The 21,379-nt window shown below is 40.5% G+C and overlaps 1 protein-coding gene across 2 annotated transcripts in view; it reads left to right on the forward strand.

The window, feature by feature from the left end:
- The window catches only part of angpt4 (angiopoietin 4), a 77,583-nt gene extending 56,510 nt beyond the window's left edge, over positions 1 to 21,073 (forward strand). Inside the window, exons 2-10 of one of the 2 annotated variants that reach the window (XM_085407616.1) lie at positions 6,476 to 6,631; positions 6,708 to 6,829; positions 12,190 to 12,274; positions 12,655 to 12,802; positions 12,888 to 13,000; positions 13,310 to 13,411; positions 13,504 to 13,670; positions 14,404 to 14,537; positions 17,470 to 21,073. In XM_085407616.1, the coding sequence (XP_085263742.1) occupies positions 6,476 to 6,631; positions 6,708 to 6,829; positions 12,190 to 12,274; positions 12,655 to 12,802; positions 12,888 to 13,000; positions 13,310 to 13,411; positions 13,504 to 13,670; positions 14,404 to 14,537; positions 17,470 to 17,630 (1,188 nt within the window). In that variant the 3' untranslated portion in view covers positions 17,631 to 21,073. The remainder of the gene's footprint in view (positions 1 to 6,475; positions 6,632 to 6,707; positions 6,830 to 12,189; positions 12,275 to 12,654; positions 12,803 to 12,887; positions 13,001 to 13,309; positions 13,412 to 13,503; positions 13,671 to 14,403; positions 14,538 to 17,469) is intronic. The other variant, XM_085407617.1, reaches the window with a different exon arrangement.
- The last annotated feature ends 306 nt before the right edge of the window (positions 21,074 to 21,379 follow it).

Consider the following 21,379-nt stretch of genomic DNA (forward strand, 5'->3'; position numbering starts at 1 on the left):
CTGTTTTGGGAAGCAGTGACATGCGTGTGTCCTCTCATGTGCTCCTCGCTGTCCTCTCATACACATTATATATTTATTAATTATTGAACAGCAGCAATTTTCCGTTGAGCTTGTGGGAAGCAGCTGTTGTTAAGGAAGCATCGGGCTCTTTGTTTGGGAAGCTCGTGTTGGAAGTGTTCGTCTTTATGGGTCGGATGTTCTCAGGCACAGTATGGACTGACAGTGACCTCTTAAATTGGAAAGTATGTTATTATTACTGTCACATCATTTTCACATGTGCATTTGTGTAAAAATAAAACTACAATGTCGTAGTGCAAAGTAGAAGTATTTGAATAGTTTATATTGCAGCTACCTCAGAGGTCTGCAGAAGATCCTGACTGGCTGTTCTGTTTTACTTTTAGTGACTAAATAAGAATATTTATCAGATTTTATAGTATTCAGTTGTTTGATGGTGCGAGGTTCTGGAAAGGCAACGAAACACATTGAATAGAGCTATCTTGACCAAATGTCTCTTTGCGTTGATGGCTTTCATGCTGAAGGCTTGGAGGTAAAGCAAATATGGTCCATAAATTGTGTTTTTAATCTCAGGTTGAATATTGCTGTTAAACTGTCAACTTTTGCCGCACGTGCAGGAAAAACTTGGTTTCCTCTTAACAGCAATTACGGTTTTTAACTTTGTCATGTAACTATATTTTTAAATTCTTTGCTTTGCCCCCACTAAGCCTAATCTGATTTTTTTGTGCTTATTTGCGTTGTGTCACGACACTGTGGAGCTTCATAAGGAAATGAAATTCTGTCCAGACTACCTTTAGGGATTCCTGTCTGTATCAGAAAGACCAGCATTAGCAGGTGTCACACCTCAGGCACAACCACTGAAAAAACTTCACTCAGCAGCTCATCACTGCACAGATCTTCACAAATAAAGAGAGTTTATTTAAATTTATAAATGTTATGCAGTTATCTAAACAAAAAGTGATGAAGTATCCTGATTATGATCCTCTGCACATGAGACCCTGGAGTCAAGTTCATGCATGAGGCATGCACAGAGAGCACAGAGGGGAAAGAACAAAAGTTGGCGAGTGCACAAAAAGAGGAGAGAGCAAAGGTCGGGTACCACGCAGGCAGATATATTTGCCTACAGTGCAGCAGTGCTCAGAAATGAAGCCTGAGGCTGTTGGCTCGTTCTGCCGGTTTATAAAGTTCTGATTTTCAGCCAAAACATCTGGCCGCTCTAATACTTACAGGCACGCTGCAATAATATAACACGATCTGCAAGTGTGCCTTTCTTATCTCCTGTTCAGCTGGATCGAACTCAGCATGTTTGTCCAAGTCAAAATATATCATTATGTAGGCTAATAGCTGGGAAGGTCTGAATTAGAAGAGCCATCTGCACTGCAGTCGTGGATGACAAACAAACACTAAAGTTAAATATCTAAATGTCTTCTGTTGCTTTTTGTGTGTGTGTGTCTATGTTTGCACAGGGTTTACAGTCACTTCTATAGAAAACTTTTAATCTTTTCCTGTACTCGTGAATTTCTGTGCTCACATGCTGGTAATATTTCCACATTTACACTTGGTAATATCGTCATTTTGCTACCCACTGGCACCTGCAGTCTTATTTAGCTTTCAGGCTGGTCAGCACAGCTTTCCATCCGTGACCTCAAACAAAAATTCTGCTTTGCAAAGAAAATCTTCCTCCTTATAAACAGAAACCAGCAGGCGATGTCAACTAAACGCCTTGACTGGACATTCAAGCAATCATTCAATGTCAAATATTTGCTTAACAGAAGTTTTTTCGGGGTTATTAGGTGAATCACTCAAGCTTAAAACGATTGGTCATGGGGAAAGGAACTGTTGAGAAACAGGACTTAAACCCTCGTTTTTGATGCCGAGCTGACCTCCAAACTTCACATTTCACTGCACTCAAACGTCACACTGCTTCCTTACTCGGCACTAAAGATAAACACAGAGCTGATTTTAGCTGTTTGAGCAGAGGGGCGGCGGCAGCCATGTTTCAGTCCCTCAGCGCACCTTCGCATCCTCAGCTGCCAACTCAGACCCCGACACACTCCAGCGACGCACGGTGCACTTGTTACCCCAGATCGCTATCGGTGCTACTTGCCTGTGCTTCAGTGTAATCGAGGCTGTTTGGCGACCCCACCCCAGCACCCCCCCCCCCACCCCACCCACTCTTCTCCCCTCTGTCCCCTGTGAAGTCACCCAGAGGGCCAGATCACAGCAAAGCCAACATGTGGTTTGAGTTAGCGTCTCAGAAACCAGCCCTCCATACGTGGGGTTGTGTGCGTAATCCCAGGGCTCGCTGGTCAGGCTCTGCTTGTGTAGTGTGCAATTGTGAGCGCAGAGCTAATTGTGTTTGTGTGTGTGACTCTTTTTATAAATATATGCCAGGTTTTGTGAGTCTTAAAAGGAAGTACTATTTTGCGTGTGGTTGTATCCTCACACAGGAAGTCAGCATGCTCTGTCTCTGGGGACTGAACAAAACCAAGAACTAATTTTAAATCTCAAGAGTATTTAGTCGCGCTCTCACACATAAGCCGCATATTTCTGTCCATACTGTGTCTGTTTCGGCCTCTCTGGCTCTGCTGGTTGGACTGCGCAGCAGCCAGGTGGAGGTTTTGGCTTTCATCAAACTTTTATCTGCACGACATCTCAGGAAGCAGAGCAGGAGGGAGAAATGAACCGGCTCGTTCCAGCTATTTTCTCCTTTGCTGATTATTTGATTAAGTTCTCGCTGAGACAAAGCATCAGATTTTTCCCCTCTCTCTTTAGTCCAGGTTAGCTCGATTTACTCTCTCACACTAAAGTCCCTAAGAAAGGCCATTCGAATTTGTGACCGCTCCGATAGGCATCTCCCCACTTGTAAAATCATTTTCTGATTGAACAGAGCGATGCTTGTTCAATCTGAATCCGAATTGAAGCAGACTAAACATAATAGCACTGGAATCACTTTAATTGGTTAGTGAAAATGAGTAATAGTGGCGTCAGCATGCGTGAAGAATGATGAACATGATAAGGTCAATCAACCAGGATAACATCGGCAGCTGATGGGAATAAAAGCATGAAAACATTGCTGAAAATCAGGCGGTACTTATTAAAAATGAATCACCTGTCAGTGTTTAGCAGTCATAACAAGTGAGTTAAAGCCAGAGTCTGAAGCACTTTTTACACATGAACTCGTTGGCAGCATCAGGAAGGAACAATTTTCCATTATGGAGAGTATTTAAAATGAAAGAAAATTTATTATTGACACATAATCAGGGGCATAGTCCGGGTTATCAAAGGTGGGGAGGGATCCATAGGAAACCATAATATTTGTCATATATGCATACACATGTTTTAATGAAAAGGGGTGATGCAAATATTAAAATGTTGATACGAAAGGTCTGATAATAGGTAACTAAAGCTTTAAGATAAACAGCATGGAGTGCAATAATAATAATAATGGATTGGATTTATATAGCACTTTTCGGGGCCCTCAAAGCGCTTTACATTTCCACTATTCATTCACTCTCACATTCACACACTGGTGGAGGCAGCTACAGTTGTAGCCACAGCTGCCCTGGGGCAGACTGACAGAAGCGAGGCTGCCATATCGCGCCATCAGCCCCTCTGGCCAACACCAGTAGGCGGTAGGTAAAGTGTCTTGCCCAAGGACACAACGACCGAGACTGTCTGAGCCGGGGCTCTTTGAGCCACGATCGCCCCCAATATTTATGAAATACTGTGGAACAGATGAAGAAAATAGCACAAATACTTAAATAAATTACATTAAACTGATTTCAGGAAAGTCTTTAAGGAAATGTAATCACTTACACTACAGTCCTATCCATGCTCTGCCTGGTGATACTGGTCTCTTTTTAAGATTAATAGTACTTTAGCCAATGGAACTGGTGTCTCCAACTTGTCTTTTGTTGGCATTTGTTTATCATTATATCAAAAACTAGTTAATTTAGTTTGATCTAAAGTCTAATTTTGATCAGGGTTCATGTTTTTTTAATCATTTCTTGAAATCCTGGCATTGCTTAAACCCATGTTCATAGATTTTGTCCATGTGCTCGACCCAATCACCTGCACACGATGCTCATGTATGCTGATGTATTGACTTGAGCACATGAGATTATCCCTGCGATTCATTTCTTGATTTTTTAGGGAAATACAGACATTCATGTGCTTTTCAAGATGAAGCATCAAGCTGATTTTCAGTTTAGGCAAAGTAAATCTGTTTTCTCTCCAAACACGTTTTTTAAAAATATCTGTGCAAAAATGTGATAATGAAACACAAAAGAAACAATGATGCCAAACCCCAACTAACTTTAAACACTAGTTAAACCTTTGAAAAATGTCACTATTGGGAATAACAAATTAGGTTTTGCAACGAGACCCCTGCAAGAAAAGTGATCTACACCAGAGCCTGAACTTTGCTCCGCTGGTTACTGGCCGTCCCACTGGGACCAATCTGTTTGTTGGTCCAGCAGTATATTTATCAACTCCTTCTTCTCAGTGGCACTGACATCCTGAGGACGTGGAGACTGAGGCACGAATGGATGGCTGGATGGATAGATTATTTATTTGTCGGGGTTGAAGATTACAGCATGGCAGTGCGAGCTGGCACGGGTTGATATTCCCAGAGATGGAGAGTCCTGCGTCTTTATATACCAGACCCCCTGACATGTTTTATTAACATGTTTGATTTGGTGAACTTGATACACTGAGTGGGTGGCTTTCCAGAATAAAACAACTCACTGCTGAACTGTGGAAAGACTCAGCACAAGTCATTTTATTTTAGCTGTGACGTCAAACTTACTCATTAGCTTTTCATCACATACTCGTCTTTTCTGTTTTATTGGCTCTGTGTCTTTTTACCCATGCATTGCCCTGCACCTGTACGAACACTCGTGGGTTCCAGATGATGAATCCCAGTGATTGTAGCTGAGACAGACACTCAGCAAATACTGAATAGTATACTGGGATAACACCAAAAATGGCAGTTTCTCCATCAGTGTCCCCAAAGAGCAAATCAACAGCAAAAATGAACAAGTCGTCCACGACTAAGTCCAAGTTAGTCCAGTTCAGGCTGTTAAAGTCTTTAATCCAGCAGAAATGTTGTGAAAAGACAAAAGTGAAGCGTTTATGGGAGGACACTCGCCAACATCGTGAATGTTTTCTGGGCATTATAAAGGACTAAAAGTGGATCACGCCAAGTAATAAAAACAAAGGCTCTTAAACTGTTACCCTCACAGATAATAATAATATCGGATCCTTTTCTTAAATAAACAAAAAGTCCAATATTTTAATTTCCTTTCATTAGTTGCTTTTGTCTTTTTCTAGGACGTCTAGGACTAAAATCTGATGGTGCTGCGTTCATATTTATGCAGAAATTTGCAATATTTCAGCTGCTCTGGATCCTGTGGGTTGAACATTGGTTCCTCATTGGGTTGGCTCATCCTACAGGGTTTCAGCCTCAGTCCTGAGTCACTGGCTTGAATACTGTGTGCTGTTTTTCTTAAAGCTGTTAGCATGCTGATTACCACTACAAACTTGAAATACTGGAAGGGTTTGTGGTTGGAGGGTAGGGGTTTATAGAGCGTGCAGGATAGAGGACATGTTGTTCTCTTGCTGTATGATCCACAATATTCTAATTTCACTGTACTATTGTACGAAGTATGACTGTGCAATAAAGAGTTAACTTATGCTCCCGAGTTTGGGCTCACTGATCTCATGTTTCTGGCCAAGAAGCTTGTTTTAATGCATCCAACTAACAGCTCCGTGTTTTATTGGTGGGATGCAGTTTTATGTTGGAATGCTGTGTTTTTCCTCCAAACACTTCTCATTCCAAATCAGAAACTTTTAATCTAATTTAAACACAAAACATTGTTCAGCCTTGTTCACATGACTTCAGCAAACTGCAGAAAGGCACCAGTGATCTTTTTAGAGAGCAGAGGCTTTTCATCTTGATGCTCAGTGTCGTCTTGGTTCTGAGAGACTCATTTTAGATGCTACAAGTTACTCCAGGGCAGGCTTGGCCAACTCCAGGCCTCGAGGGCCGGTGTCCTGCAGGTTTTAGATCTCACCCTACACACCTGAATCAAATGATTAGTTCATTCCCAGGCCTCTGGAGAACTTGACATGTTGAGGAGGTCATTTAGCCATTTAAATGAGCTGTGATGGATCAAGGACACATCTAAAGCCTGCAGGACACCGGCTCTCGAGGCCTGGGTTTGGACACCACTGCTCTAGGGTCAGCTGTACTATAACACACCTCATTCTTGAAGGGATCTCTGTTGTCATTAAAATCGTTTAGTTTGAAGTCAGTCTGTTTGATTCTGGGTGGATGACTCCGCTGTGATGACTGGATGTGCACTGGATGGATTTCTTTGTGTCTCTTGTTTTACTTCTCATCTTCCTCTCATATAACAGACTCTGACACCTTGTGTTTCCCTTTCGTTGAGTGCAGTTGGAGAACTTCCTTCAGAAGAACAACAGGCGTGACGTTGCCAACATGCAGTCGCATGTCGTTCACAACCAAACGGCCACGATGCTGGAAATCGGCACGAACCTGCTCACGCACACAGCAGAGCAGACACGCAAGCTCCATGTGGTCGAAGCAAAGGTAAGGACCTGCCAGTGAACCTGTCATCTGAAAACAGACTTTTGTGAGTTTATTCTCTGTTTTTGTGTCTCATCAGGTCCTAAACCACACATCTCAGATAGAGATAAAGCTTCTGGAGAATTCTCTGTCCACCAACAAGCTGGAAAAGGAACTGTTACTGCAAACTTCAGAGATCAGCCGGCTGCGAGATAAGAACAGGTGGGAAATGGTTTTGTTCTGTCAGCGTCTGCGTAGGTGGAAATGAATCATAAAACCAATTTAAAATCACTCTGAGTAAAGACAACGGCTAAAAGGACTACTTTTTCTACAATCGAATGCTTGTACACGGTTTGTTCTGACTCAGAATTGGCCTTTGGGGGACATTTGATTAACAAAAACATCTGCTGTCAGTTAATCGAGTTAATAAAACCTCGGTTAACAAAACTGGTTAAGAAACAAGAATAATACAGGAAGGGATTGAAGCCTCTTGGAGTGAGGCAGGATTTCTTTTTTCTGTAGAAGAACAACTCGGCAATAGTGAAGTTAGCACATCACAACCTTTAAAAGCAGCCAAGTGATCATGTGAGACTGACATCATACGCTTCTACGACAGAGACATGTCGCAAAGTAGCCGAACCTCATATAACCTCCTTTCTAACACTAATAAAGAGCACAGCTTGCAAAAGGAACATCATATTGTATTCATTAAGACTCCAGCTAGCAGCTGACCCTATAAAGTCACTGAGGTCATAGATCAGGTTAGCCTGAGGGTAGTTTTCCCATGCACTTTTATAAAACTAGACTTCTTTTGGCGTCAGAGAAATGAATCTGGGTTTGAGGCACTTCAGCACTGACTTTACTCTCAGAACTGGAGACTATGTTTATCTTTTATATACTATGACCTCATCAGGATCCCAATGTTATATTTTGTCAAAACATAATGAAACTGATTGGATAATATGTGTATGACTGATGAGCTTTTCTAGTAGCTATTAATACATTTTTCTTTGCCCTCATAAAAATAAAGCAATTTTTTAATGAAAATGTAGCTGAAATATATCGAATCAAATGTTCATTTATGAAAATGATCATTAAGAAAAAATAGGTTTTCTGTAAACTGAATGTATACCAATCAAATAAATTTAATTTTATCAGATTACATTAAATTTTATATTTTACATTCTACTTCTGTTATAAATTACATATAAAAATGTAAATTTTTTAAAAAGCAAAAGTCAGTATTTTGGGTGTAAATCTTTGTTTCAAGTGTTCCTGAAATCAAACAAACAAAAATATTCTGACTGAAGGTTTTACTTGTTTTATGACAAGTTTGGGTAAAAAGGTGGATTTATTTTGCTATTTTCTTAGTATAGTTAGTAGAGGTTTTGACAGACGTCAAACACATTGTGTGTTCTTGTATTTATTACAGGTGGTCTAATACATTTAATAAGCACTGTATATATATTCACCTGTTTGCAGTTTTATGTATTTGGAAGTCAAGTATTTATTTTTTCATGTTCAGATGATGTCGTTGGATCAGGCTTTGTGTGCTCGGTGCTGCAGCCCCCCGTGGGCTCCTGCACTGTGCTTGCTGGGTCTTTCTTTCTTTTTTTCTTTTCCCTCCCCCTGGTCTTGTCCGTTATGGTTGTAATGATCCAAAATAAAAAAAATACCAATAAAATTCTAATAAAATGTGACTGTCAAGTGCACCATTATAACAAATGCCGTAATGCTCCACTTGTGAAAGTAAATCTGTTTGGCATTCAGAAAACAGTTCTGATTGCTACACTGCCGGACACGACAGCGAGAAAAAAAAAGACTGGAGAAGGCTTATATACATTATTTTTTGCAGTGCACACGAGGTAGCTGACAGATTTAGCATTCCTGCTACATACTGGATCTGCTTCTAGACATGATGTCAAAATGTTGCTTCTTCAACAGCGTGCGTCCATGATCAGCCTCTTTAATAGTGGCATATTTCTGAGATTTCCCCCGAGACAGATCAACATCTAAAACATATTCTGTTGCAGTCTGACAGGAAAAAAGACGAGCAGCTTATCAGTGACAACATCTGAAATACAAGCAAATCATCGCAGCGACGTAAATATGTCCTCAGCTGTTACTGCAAGACGCAGAAATATTTGGAGACACAATATTTTTGTCATTTTTCATTGTGAGGTGAACTTGGACCGTGCACTGTGCAGTAAAACATGCAGAGCAATTATCGAGCATGTTTACAGTAACAGACAAACAGAGTGCGGGTGTGTGAGACTGTGGTGCAAGGGGAACATTCGCTGATGATCAGCCACAACATCAAAAGCACAAAGAAGTCGATAACAAATCAGTAACATTGATCATCTCGTTATCGTGAGATGTTCTGCTGGGAGCCCATCGTCCTGGCTTTCATGTGGATTTTACTTTGACACGTATGAAGGAAATAAGGCGATGAGACCTTTCTAAACAAATGTAGGTGTCATGTTTGGTCCAGATACAGAAAATGGGAAACCAAACCAGTCTGACAATGCAATCAAAGAAGAGCTGATAACATGTCAGATGACATGATACAGATCTGAAATCTGTTAAAGTCCCCAGTTGGACTTTATCCAGCTTCATCTTCAAACTGAAGCCAAAGTAGATTGCATCACTGAACACATTATTAGCAACCGTGTCTAAGTTTGTGTCAACAAAACTGACGTCTTTGTGTCTTTTGTGCCCGATTGCTCCTGATTTCTAGGAGTAGAGACTTCTAGAAATCCTGAAACCATAAACACCCACACAATACATTTTTGGCTCGCATACTTTTGAGACCTCAGTAAAACAGCTGTCTGAATCTACAAGAGTACATAAACTTTGCACACACATTTTAACACACACATTCACAAACACCACTTCACTCATGCTGCACAAACCACAGCGATCAGTGGCTCCCCATCAGTCCACACCACATTAGCGTTTCCCCGTTCATGTGCGGGTCAGCATGTTGAAGTGATCAGAAGCAGAAGCTGATAGCGTGTTTCAGCTCCTAATGTGACCAAAGTCTCACCTGCTAATGTAGAATAACATCAGTCATCGCTGTAAACGAGCTGCATGATACAGCATGATGGTGGTTCACGTCTGACTTATGTCAGCTACACCTCTCAGAAAGTGGACGTGTGGTTGTAAGATTCATATTCACGTATTACAGAACTACAGCAGAGTATTGAAGCCTAAATCTTTTGATATCAGTTTACTTATTTATGTAGAAAGTGTGTAAGAAATAAGTGTTTACTGTATACTAAATTAAATTCTATTCTATTTTATTTATACAGTGCCAATCACAGCAGCAGTCGCCTCAAGGCGCTTTATATTGTAAGGTCGACTCTCCAATAATACACAGAGAAAAACCCAACAATCATATGACTCCCTATGAAATACCACTTTGGCGACAGTGGGAAGGAAAAACCCTTTTAACAGGAAGAAACCTCCGGCAGAACCAGGCTCAGGGAGGGGCGGGGCCATCTGCTGTGATTGGTTGGGGTGAGAGAAGGAAGACAGGATAAAGACACGCTGTGGAAGAGAGACAGAGATTATTAACAATGTTAAATGACATTATGTGTCAAATTTTTAATCTTAAAATCTAAAAAACTGCAGAATTAATGGTCCTTTGAATCAGCCTCAAGAGACTGTATGGTTGGCTACTTAGCATGCTAACACGCTAATCTCTGACGGTAAAGACACGAAATCTTATTGTGGAGCATTTAGCTGAGTGTTTTTTTGTTTTTTTTGTTAAAAAACAGATGTTATGAGTGAGGCGTGGATCTGACAAAGACACTACATCAGGGGTGGGCAACTCCAGGCCTCGAGGGCCGGTGTCCTGCAGGTTTTAGATGTATCCTTGATCCAACACAGCTGATTCAAATTACTATATTTAAAAGAAGTGTTCTGATAATGGCTGCCAGCAGTTAGTGTGTATTCAGCATATTTTCACCACATAAGTCACTTAGATGGAGCTTATTTGTAGAAACATTTAAAAGAAGATAACATTTTTCCACTGGACTCCTGCAGACCAACGCACTCTTAGCGAGTTTGAACTAGAAGTTCAGCCACTTCGAGTGTCCCACGTTCCCCTCTGAAACTCCTGCCACTCCTTCATCGGGTTTCATTCATTTGGCTCATACTTTGTTGACCCAACTGTGGGCTGGAGTCTATTTTCAGCAGCTCTACTGCTGGTTCAGCTGCACAGATAACGAGAACTGTGGTCTGATCTGGCACCAGAAATGATGGTCGCAATATTAATCTTTATTTCGCTGCTGCAGCTTCGCTAATGAGACAGAGTAATTCGGGAGGTAAAAACTCCGCTCCATCAAAAACAGAATAGAATATAGTCTTTCAGACCACCTTAATGTTTTTATCAAGATTTTGCTGCTCCTGCTCTTCACTTGGATGTAATTAGGATTTCTCAGGAAAGCCTTGATTTCTTCCTCTGTCCTATGCTGCTTGTTTGCATGCGTGTAAAGCTATTACAAGGGTAGAAATCGTGACTGAATAAAGTGAGCTGTTCCAGAACCCTTCTAGTTTACATTTTGGTTTTGTAAGTGTGGAATCTCCTGGGCCCTTTTCCATTATTTCTTTACAAGTGTTTGTGTAACACCAGGCCTGCAGCACTAGAAAGGCAGCTTTTCTCTTTGCATCTGAAAAAGAAAGAAAAAAACAACCTGCACAAAAACTTGATCTCCCAAAAAATAATATTAGTCCTCAGGTTTTAAAAGACTCATACAGACAGTGGAATTTGTGCGATCTTGCAAATATCACAGAACAATTACTGACTCACATCTGAACTGTGAGGCAAACTGCGAAACCGCGTGCAGCGAAGGACACCAGCATCTCTTATGTTTAAGGAAGCTTCTTATTTCTGTTGTGATGATATTACTGAGTCTCATTTTTCCTTAGTACAACAAAAAATAGTGTGACAGCAGAGTTTATAACAGAAAGCCTTTGTATTCACATTTCCAGATATGAAAAATTTAAATCTAAGTGCAACGTATAAGAAAAAATATAGCAGAGGAGCAGAATGAGAAGCATGAAGTGATGGACTCTGTATGCAAACCCAGTTAGGATTTTCAGCCTGTGCATCACCCAAAACCCTCCATCACCACAGTTCAACATGACTCTTGATAAAACTATTAAAACGTCACCATTACTCTCGTCCTCTGACGGGATGACTGAGACTGTTATTCATTCAAGAATAAAGAAAATAAACTTTTGTCTAAAGTGAAGTCTCGTTTTATTTCCTGAGATTTTCTTCTGTTTTTCTTTTTGTTGCTTTGTTTTGCACTTTAGGGCCACGGCCGTCTAACCTGGTTAAAAGCAAACAGCATGCATAGAGCTGATAACACACATGAGTCAGAAAACTCACAGCAGAGCATTTTATTAACTTTGTTGGTTGTATCATCAAAACACAAAGATCTACTTTGTCTTTGACTTGTGTAAATTATGCAATCAAAGCATTTTTGCAGTTTCTTTCGTTTACTTTATGGGAAAAAGCTCTGAAACAAAAACTGTGCTGCTGTGAGCTGAGTTGTTTTTTTCTTTTGTTTCAGTCATTTGGAGAGCAAAGTTCAGATGTTGGAGTCTAAGCAGAGAGGAGAGCTGGAGGACATGAGGCAGGAGAAGAATAGACTTCAAGTTAGTAAACCTTTGTAATTTTATATATCACCATCAGAAACATTTTTAAGTTTATGAAATCAAATATCAACATGGATTTTTGCCTCACGTGATATTTGCAAGCCCAAGTGGTTTAAAAACCACAAGCTTCTAAACTTGAGTGATAAATGTTAATTATAGAGTTTTAAGCACGTAGATGATGATTTCACTGCTGTAATCTGGGCTGTCTTGGCGAGGGAAAGTCAAACATTACAAGAAATGTTAAAATCTGTAAAACTGTTAAATCATTAAAAGTAAAAAGTCAAAGTAAAGAACAAAAAAGTACATTTTCAAGTCTGTGGGGATGTAGAACCAAAAAGCAGAAAGTGCTTAAACAGCAGTGAAACTTTTTTCTGGCTCAGTCCGTCATCAGGACTCAGATGGCGGCCATCGAGTCTTTAGAGAGGCGGCTGAGAGTCGCCAGCACCAACAACACCGCCCTGCAGAGACAACAGACGCAGCTGATGGAGTCTGTCCACACGCTCCTTAACATGGTGGCTAGTACTACAGGTACACACACACACACAGGTACACATGTAGTATTTTTCACACAGTACATTTATATTTCTCACAATCTTCTGGCGTTTTGATGTAGCAGCTCCTCCCAGGAGCCAGATGTGGAGGGACTGTGCAGATGCTTACAAGGCCGGTCACTATGTGAGCGGCCTGTATCACATCTACATCGGCAACAGGACTGAACCTGTGCAGGTAACGCCTCAACAGCAAACATGTGCAAACATTTTTGTACATTAAAATGTTTATAAAATGGCTTTAACAGGAGTTTTCTTATCAAACTCCTTTTTTGTCATCTGTTTCCTGCTAGCTAACAACTGCCCTTAAAAATCAGCTTCAACGATTATGTTTAAATGACCTCAAAATGTTCAACAGAAAGAGAAACTGTCTTTATATTCAAGTGTCTTTGTATTTAGAATAATGTGATTCTAATAGTTACAGTTAATATAATTTAAATCATCATTGGTAGTTAATGATCAGTCATTTCTGTTTCTCCCCCTGAAGGTTTACTGTGACATGGAGACGAGTGGTGGAGGCTGGACAGTCTTCCAGAGACGGTTTAATGGCAGCGTGGACTTCCAGAGGAGCTGGAGGGAGTACAAAATGGTGCGTTTGTGTCACAGTCACCAGGATTTATCTCAGTCCCAAAGTTTGAGTTATCAGTGTAAAGAGTGCTCCTCTTATGATTCTCCCTGCAGGGTTTTGGGGACGTGTTGGGCGAGTACTGGATGGGTAATGAAGTTTTGCACCTGCTGACCAATCAAGGTGTCTACTCTATGAGGGTGGAGATGATGGACTGGGAGGGAAACTCCGCCCACTCCCACTATGACCGATTTACACTGACCAGTGAGCGACAGCAGTACAGGTACAACCGCAGTCCAAACACACACACACAGACAGTGTTTTACTTTAATGTTTTTAGAGTTTATTTTTACTATAATAATGAAAATAAAAAGCTGCTGATTACATCTGAAGGCGTGTATAACATTCAAACTTGAACAGACTAATATTGATTGTTTTGGAAATACTGCTGTGTTGTAACTCTGCGATTTATTTTCCTGCTATTAATTATAATTAAATTGTTAATGACATGGTGAGACCACAGATTCATAAGCCCCAAAAATGATGTCCTGAAATTGTTGATCTTGTCAGCTGAGGAAATGAGATGCTGCATTATTCAGAGTGTCTGTGGGGAAAAAAACACTTTATAATTTATTAGTTGTGAAAATTGCTGTTAATTTGATGAAAACTGATAACACTGCAGCTCAGCTTGGGGAACTGTTTTTGGCATGCTTCAGTGAGTGGATGCACTCGTCTGTGATTGTGTTGAGCAACAGAAAGATTTTCACACAGCTTTATAAAAACACCTTATGGAATTCCATTAATTCCATAAAGCCGGTCCCATGGGTGGTCAGAATTCAGTGAATTCCATAAAGGACCAACACACTTGGTCCTGCCAAAAACAGAGTCACCAGATGGTGATCCGCTGGATTAACTGCCTCATAGATGTACTGTAAATACGTCCTGTCTACAAGAAAAGATTAAATCAGTGTTTGTTTCATCAGATCTTGTCCTCCTGTGTGTCTCCTCTCCCTCAGGTTGTATCTGAGAGGTTACAGTGGCACAGCAGGGAAGCAGAGCAGCCTGACCACCCACGGGTCCGGCTTCAGCACCCGAGACAAAGACAACGACAACTGTGAACACTGCAAATGTGCCATGATGCTCACTGGAGGTAGAAGCTTTTCTGTTCGTCAGCAGTTTAAAGCAAACAAATGAAATAAACGAGATTATGTATTGGAAATACTCCATAAAGTTGAGAAACTAAGATATTTTTGAGAAAATAGAAACACTGCATGCATTACATGGACAAAAGTTCTGGGTCATCCCACCTACAGGAGCTGCTTGGCCATAAACGTGGGGCCTTTTACGCACTCTGTGACCCCGCTCTGAAACTTTACATGCTCTCACACTTCATGGCTGAGTTCCTGTGATTCGTAAACACTTCCACTTAACAACACAACTTACAGCCGGTCATGGAAGACCTAGGAGGATCGTGGAGCCATGTTTGAAACCATGGAGCATGTTTCAGTGAGCTCTTTAGAACAAGCCCGTCTTTCACAAATGTCTGTAAAGGCATACATAGGTACATGATTTTATACACCTTTAGCACGTGGGCTAAAAACACCTGAATTAAAAAATAATAAGGTTCAGTTCAAATTTATTTATAAAGCACAAAATCACCGCAACAATCACCTCAGCATTCTTGGATGTAGTCTGTGTGTTGCAAAGACACAATTTGACTTAAAACCATGAAAACCATGAAACAACTGGATACATTTATTGAACGTTTACTACTGACATAACAAATAAAACACACATGATGATTCACAAATACATTGTTTGCTGTTTGCAGATCAAAATTAGCAGTGTTTCCCCCCAAAGTTCTGCTCTTTCAAACATCTGTCCCCATCATCTTTCACTGCACCACCCTTCATCTCACGCCAACGCCAAGACAAACAGCTCTTTAGACTCCCCTCGATTGGCTGTGAATTAACTTAATCGTTTCGGCAAAACGTCAAGTCCTTTGAGAAAAAGACGCCAGTGGTCACCATTAGACAGTGAGTCATTTAAAATCACAGCAATTTACTGAGTGAAAGAGAAACGGTGACACAGACGAAATAAGAAACCGAGGGGAGTAACAGTAAGGAGAGAGATGAAGAACAGACAAACATGTACAGCTACAGTTTTCTCTCACGGAGAAATTTCAGTCAGACTTTGAAAATGACCCCCAAATATGGAAATAATATAAACTTTCTAAAAGGAAAAAAAACATCCTGAGATCAGGAATTAAAGTATTATTTTCGGACACGTGTCACTTATTTACAAAACTGAGAAACAGATCCCAGTGGGTCCCCCTGCTGACATTTTATTGCTTTTATAGTCACTGTTAAAAACTTTTTATGTTTGTCAAACATTTCTAATTGTGTGCAGGCTTAGAACAAACATAATTATAAATCTAAATGGAGCTTAAACAGAAATGTGTCCTGTTCTGTGTCCTGTACTGAGGAAACTCTACAGATATGAGTCTTGTGTGATTATTTCAGAATGACATTCTCAGTACTAAACAAATATCAGAGAGGACATGCCACTCACTCAAAAAGCACTAGCTGTATATCAAAGACGGCAGCCACAGTGACATCACACACTGGTTTCTAGACTCTTTAAAACTTTGACCAAAATCAATGCAGGGAACTGTTCTACTTTCTATTCTTCCCTTTCAATAGAAATTAAGTGCAAATTGGCTTTAGGGCAGCAGAGGGCGCCCGTGAGTCAGTGACACTGACTCAAGTGGCACTTCAGTATTGTGGTGAACATTTATGTGTGTGAACATATTTATTGGCAAGCTCAGTTAGCAAGCTGCTTTCAAAAACTTTATGGGTGCATCACAAAAATACAGATATCTGCTAATATCTGCTCAGGGGATTGGGAAGCTCATCTGTAACCGGAAGGTTGCCAGTTCGATCCCCCTGCTGTCTCTGTCCTGGTCGTTGTGTCCTTGAGCAAGACACTTTACCCTACTGCCTACTGGTGTTGGCCAGAGGGGTCGGTGGTGCGATATGGCAGCCTCGCTTCTGTCAGTCTGCCCCAGGGCAGCTGTGGCTACAACTGTAGCTGCCTCCACCAGTGTGTGAATGTGAGAGTGAATGAATAGTGGAAATGTAAAGCGCTTTGGGTGCCTAAAAAAGCGCTGTATAAATGCACTCCATTAATAAGTGCTAAAAAACAAAGAAACAAACAAAGCTCAAACTTCTTTAACCATCTATTAGTGCAGCTAACTGCACAACAAGACACAACCTAACAAGCAGCAAACTAGCAGAGTTGCGACAACCAGCACACCTGTCAATCAAAGAAACTGACATTTGAAAACATGGGTTACATATTTATGGTAACTCGTCACAAACGTGCTCTGTAATGCTATAAAGAATTAATGAGCACCCAATCACAGTGGATGAGACGCCGTTCTTTACCTGTTAGTAGATTTTCACAGATCATTTCTGTTTTTCAAAGCAGAACTTTTCTTGTTTTTATGCTCATGTTGTTTTAATGTTTGCAGCCTTCATCTTTGTCTTTATGGTAGTCAATGCATGTAGTCGATAGATGCTTTGAAACTCACCCCACGTGATGCCACTACGCCAATCAAATGCTTTATTCAGAAAACTCAAAGGAGGAGACGAGACGTGAGACGAGGGATTTAAATGTGACTTGGTTCACACATGAGAGGTAGTTAAGGAAAAATAAGAAAAGGGAAAATCAAACTACACTTTTTCATTATTTTAAGTTGAGCACTTTTTTGAAAACAACTTTTTTTTAAAAAAATTTAATTTATTTTTTTTAATACAAACTTTATTTTACTTGAAACGATTAAAGACCCACAGTTCATTATAAAAATATTAGTAAACATTGTTGAAATAATGTTGAGTTGTTTTCTCTAATTGGACCTAAATAAAAACATCTGGCAGGTTCACATTAGCTGTCACTCCTCCATTCAAAATATGCTTCAAGTGCTCCTAAAGTAAAATTGTACCACTGCAGTCTGCTTGTTTTATTACTGCATTAGTGTTATTAGTTGGCTTTTGTTTCTCACTCCCTCTTGCCTCCATCAGGTTGGTGGTTTGATGCCTGCGGTTTCTCCAACCTAAATGGTGTGTACTACTCCATCGGCCATAACATCAGGAAGCTTAACGGCATCAAGTGGCACCACTTCAAAGGTCCCAGCTACTCTCTGCGCGCCACCTCCATGATGGTACGACCCTACGACTTTTAAAGGCACCTTTCACCCTCCACAATGGTTTGATCCAACGGAGCTTAAATACCACAGCGGTATCGACCTTCAACTCCTCCGAAATACCATCCTAATGATAGCAAAGCTTCAAAACAATGGCTCCCACCTTCACCACCATCATGGTACAACCCTAAAACACCTCTTGGATATGATATGGTACAGCCCTGAACTGAGGAAATAGTGACTTTAAAACAATAATGGTTAAAGTCATGTGACTCGTGAGGACCTTGTTTGTTACATGTCTCCTGGACTTGTTTTCATAACCAAGGATCATATTGAGGAAAATAAGGGATGGATCATGTAAGAACATATCTCGTCTGCTTGAAATGTGATTGTCCTTTAAATATGATGATAACGACACACATTTTCAGCCAGTCTGTGCTGGAAGCTATTAAAATGGTTGTGCTGGTTTGTACACATGAGAAGTGCCAAAAGTGTTCACCCACACAGCCAGCCAGTCGCTTGAGACGTGGGTTGGATTGTTGCTTTTGGGTTAGAAAAGGTACACTCTGTGGTACTCAGTCACTCCACCCCGGCTGGTACAGAAAGGGTGACTGAGGGGTTTCCAGAGCTGGAGCATACTGGCAGCTTCACGGTACTTTCCTATATGACATTTGAGAATGTGTTTAATGGTAAAAGGCATGAATGTGGACCCTCATAGCTCACCTGGTAGAACAGGCATCATTTCTACTGAAGGATGAGTTCGCTACTGTAGCCTGGGCTGCCCCCATTAAACTGTCACTGTCTAATAAAGACTGTAAATAGGAATAAATAATATTATCCACAAATCTGAATTGAAATCTGTGGCTAGCATGAAGGTATTCACCTACTTTTTTAGGAGGGAATACGAGATTCTCTTTGATGTTATCAGTGTGTTTATAGTGCCACTATCTATGACCGGCACCGAAACACAGACAAGATTTAGATAGCTGATGTCCGTGTCTATGGGAGGTGCTACGGCCTCTGGCTGCCATATCACCTTCCCATGGACCCAACGTCTGCTTCTCAGATCTGTTGAGATGAGGACAGTCTGCACCAGCACAACAATGGAAGAGAGGTTTGAGTGATTGGCTGGTTTTTGGTCTTTGGTGAGCAATTGCATTACATGTGCCATGTGGAAGCACTGCAACATGTTAATCAACAAACCAGATATTTCACAGACAGTGATTGTTTGTTAACAGATATCAAAAGACTGGAGAGACTGCAGATTTCTGAAAATGTACTTTCCAGATGGTACACAGGGCAGCAAATTATACAAACCCATCATTTTTGTAGTGTGATTGTGAAACCTCAGCGCTAGTGTTTTGGTCCCTGCCATATTGGGCTCTTGCAGCCAGAAGTGGCCATACTTGGATAAAAGGGTGGCGTTCTGAGTTACCAATTCCTGGAAATCTTGGTGAGGAGCGTCATCTCTCAAACAGATCCCTGCAAATTGCTAACACACTATTCAAATACTAGAATTTCACTCATCAAAACTGGAGCGCAAACTTTTTGGACAGCCTGCACCACACAGCACGCCAGGCTATTAGTCAGATAATTGTCAGATCAAAACTGCTCCAACAGGGAGCAGGATGGCAAACATGATGCAGCGACTCTGAGCAGCAGCTCTATGACAGCTCGCAGCCACAGCAGCCTGCAAGCCTCCAAATACTGAAAAGGTGAGTTAGCAAAAAATATTTACAACCTTGTTTTTGTTGTAAGGACTGAATGACCTCTATGAGTTTGTCCTGTGATTTCTGTTGCTGCGAGTCTTTCTACAGAAAACGTCTATGTTTAAGAAAACGTTAATATAAGGCGAGAAAACAAGCAGTGAGGATATTGGAGTTTATTACACGGACAGCTTAATACTGAGAGATATGTGACTGAGCAAAGAGTGGAGTTGGCTTTCACAACCCACTTTTACTTGGACTGTTTTTAAAGGAAGCCAGCGTTTCCACATGTTTATCAACAATTTTATAAACGTGGACGCTAAAGCTGGTGTGACTGCCAGAACATGAATCAGATCAAACTGATGAAACCTGAGAGTCACGTTGAGGATTGATCTGATTAGCTGGAACAACATCAGGAGCCACAGCGGATGATGTCCAGCAGGAGAAGGTGATTTTCTTCCCACTCACCTCCTTTGGGCGGTGGTGGACGGTCCATCCTGGGTCCTCGTGTGAGCCTGGACGTAATTGTGGGACGTCTTAGATGCCGAATCAGCACATCTCAGATTCTACTTACCGTGCACAGTGTTGATTGAAGCTTGTGCATCATAAATAGAGAATCATGCAGAGGCACGCAGCTGGAGAGACCCTGAACGCTCTGGTTTTCATTATTGGTCAAGAAATAATGGCAAGCAGATTGAGTTTTTTCATGAATAAGTAATCGCATGTTTGCATATGTCAACACTTAAAGAACTTTACAGGAAGAAAGGAGGCAAACAAAACGCAGATCAACCTTTTTCAGCTGTTTTTGTTTTGAACGATGAGCAAAGAAAAGAATTCAGTGAAAGTGAACTACACGCCAGTGATTTACCAGATTCTGAAGCAAAGTATTGTTGCCATAATTATCTTCCTAATACGAACAATATTGTTTTTTTGTCTCTTGTTGGTCTCTGCTCTTCATTACTGCACAAAAAAACAAAATTCCCATCGCTCTCATACAAACAATAAATGATTTACAAGATATGATTTTATGATTTCTGGTTGTGAATTTCTCATTTTCTGTCTCATGAAGGCGCTTTCAATCTGTGGGCCCCTGCAGCCGGGCAACCAGATAACATGCAGTGAAACTGAGGCTCCATTAAAATTGTGCAGTTGATACATTGTAGCTGCGTGAACTGCAGCATCTATGGTCCACTTGGTGGTAACATGCAGTGAAAACATCATATTGATTAACACAAGGATAATGTCTCTGCTGAATGAGATCTAATGGGCTCACAGTGGTAATGTGCTAATTGCAACAGCTATCAGTCTGCCAAAGTAAACGTGTGTGTAATAATCATTTAAACACGAGCGTAAACTCAGTCAGTTCTGAAGTTCTCTACTTTTCACGCCGTTTAAAATTCATCAGAGTCCAACATCAGCAGAGCAACGCAGACACACGAGAGCAGAGATTCAGCACAGGATGATAAATCAAGCTTAAAATGTAATTATATAACTTATGTTCAGAAAATAAACACATGTTTTAATGCTAGCAGGTTGACATTTTTGTAATTAAAAGTCAACTTGGGTCATGTTTTTAATAAATAAAGGAAAAATGTTGTAGGAGTGTGGGGGCGTGAACATTTTTGGCTTCTGATGGGGGAGGCACGCCAGAAAACGTCTGAGAAACACTGATGTCATTCTTCTCATCTGTCAGACCGTGCAAACACACACACACACACACACACACACACACACACACACACACACACACACACACGTAACAAGTTTTACATTAAACCATAAGTAACTGACACTAACTAAAACAGAGCTTGGAAAGAGGCGTCTGTCAAGAATTTCATTACAGCTTTCATATCAGTTTTAGATTTGTTCTAGGTTGTGTGGGTGGGTGAGAAAATTCAATCCCGTGTCTTTGGTATTTGGTATTCAGGAGATGATTCTAACATATATATCTATATATATAGATATATAGATATATATATCTATATATATATATATATATATATATATATATATATATATATATATATATATATATATATATATATATATATATATATATATATATATATATATATATATATA

This window comes from Rhamphochromis longiceps, linkage group LG5 (assembly GCF_057381845.1).
Source record: "Rhamphochromis longiceps isolate RC_006_pf linkage group LG5, R_longiceps_female_GT1.1, whole genome shotgun sequence".
NCBI lineage: Eukaryota > Metazoa > Chordata > Actinopteri > Cichliformes > Cichlidae > Rhamphochromis > Rhamphochromis longiceps.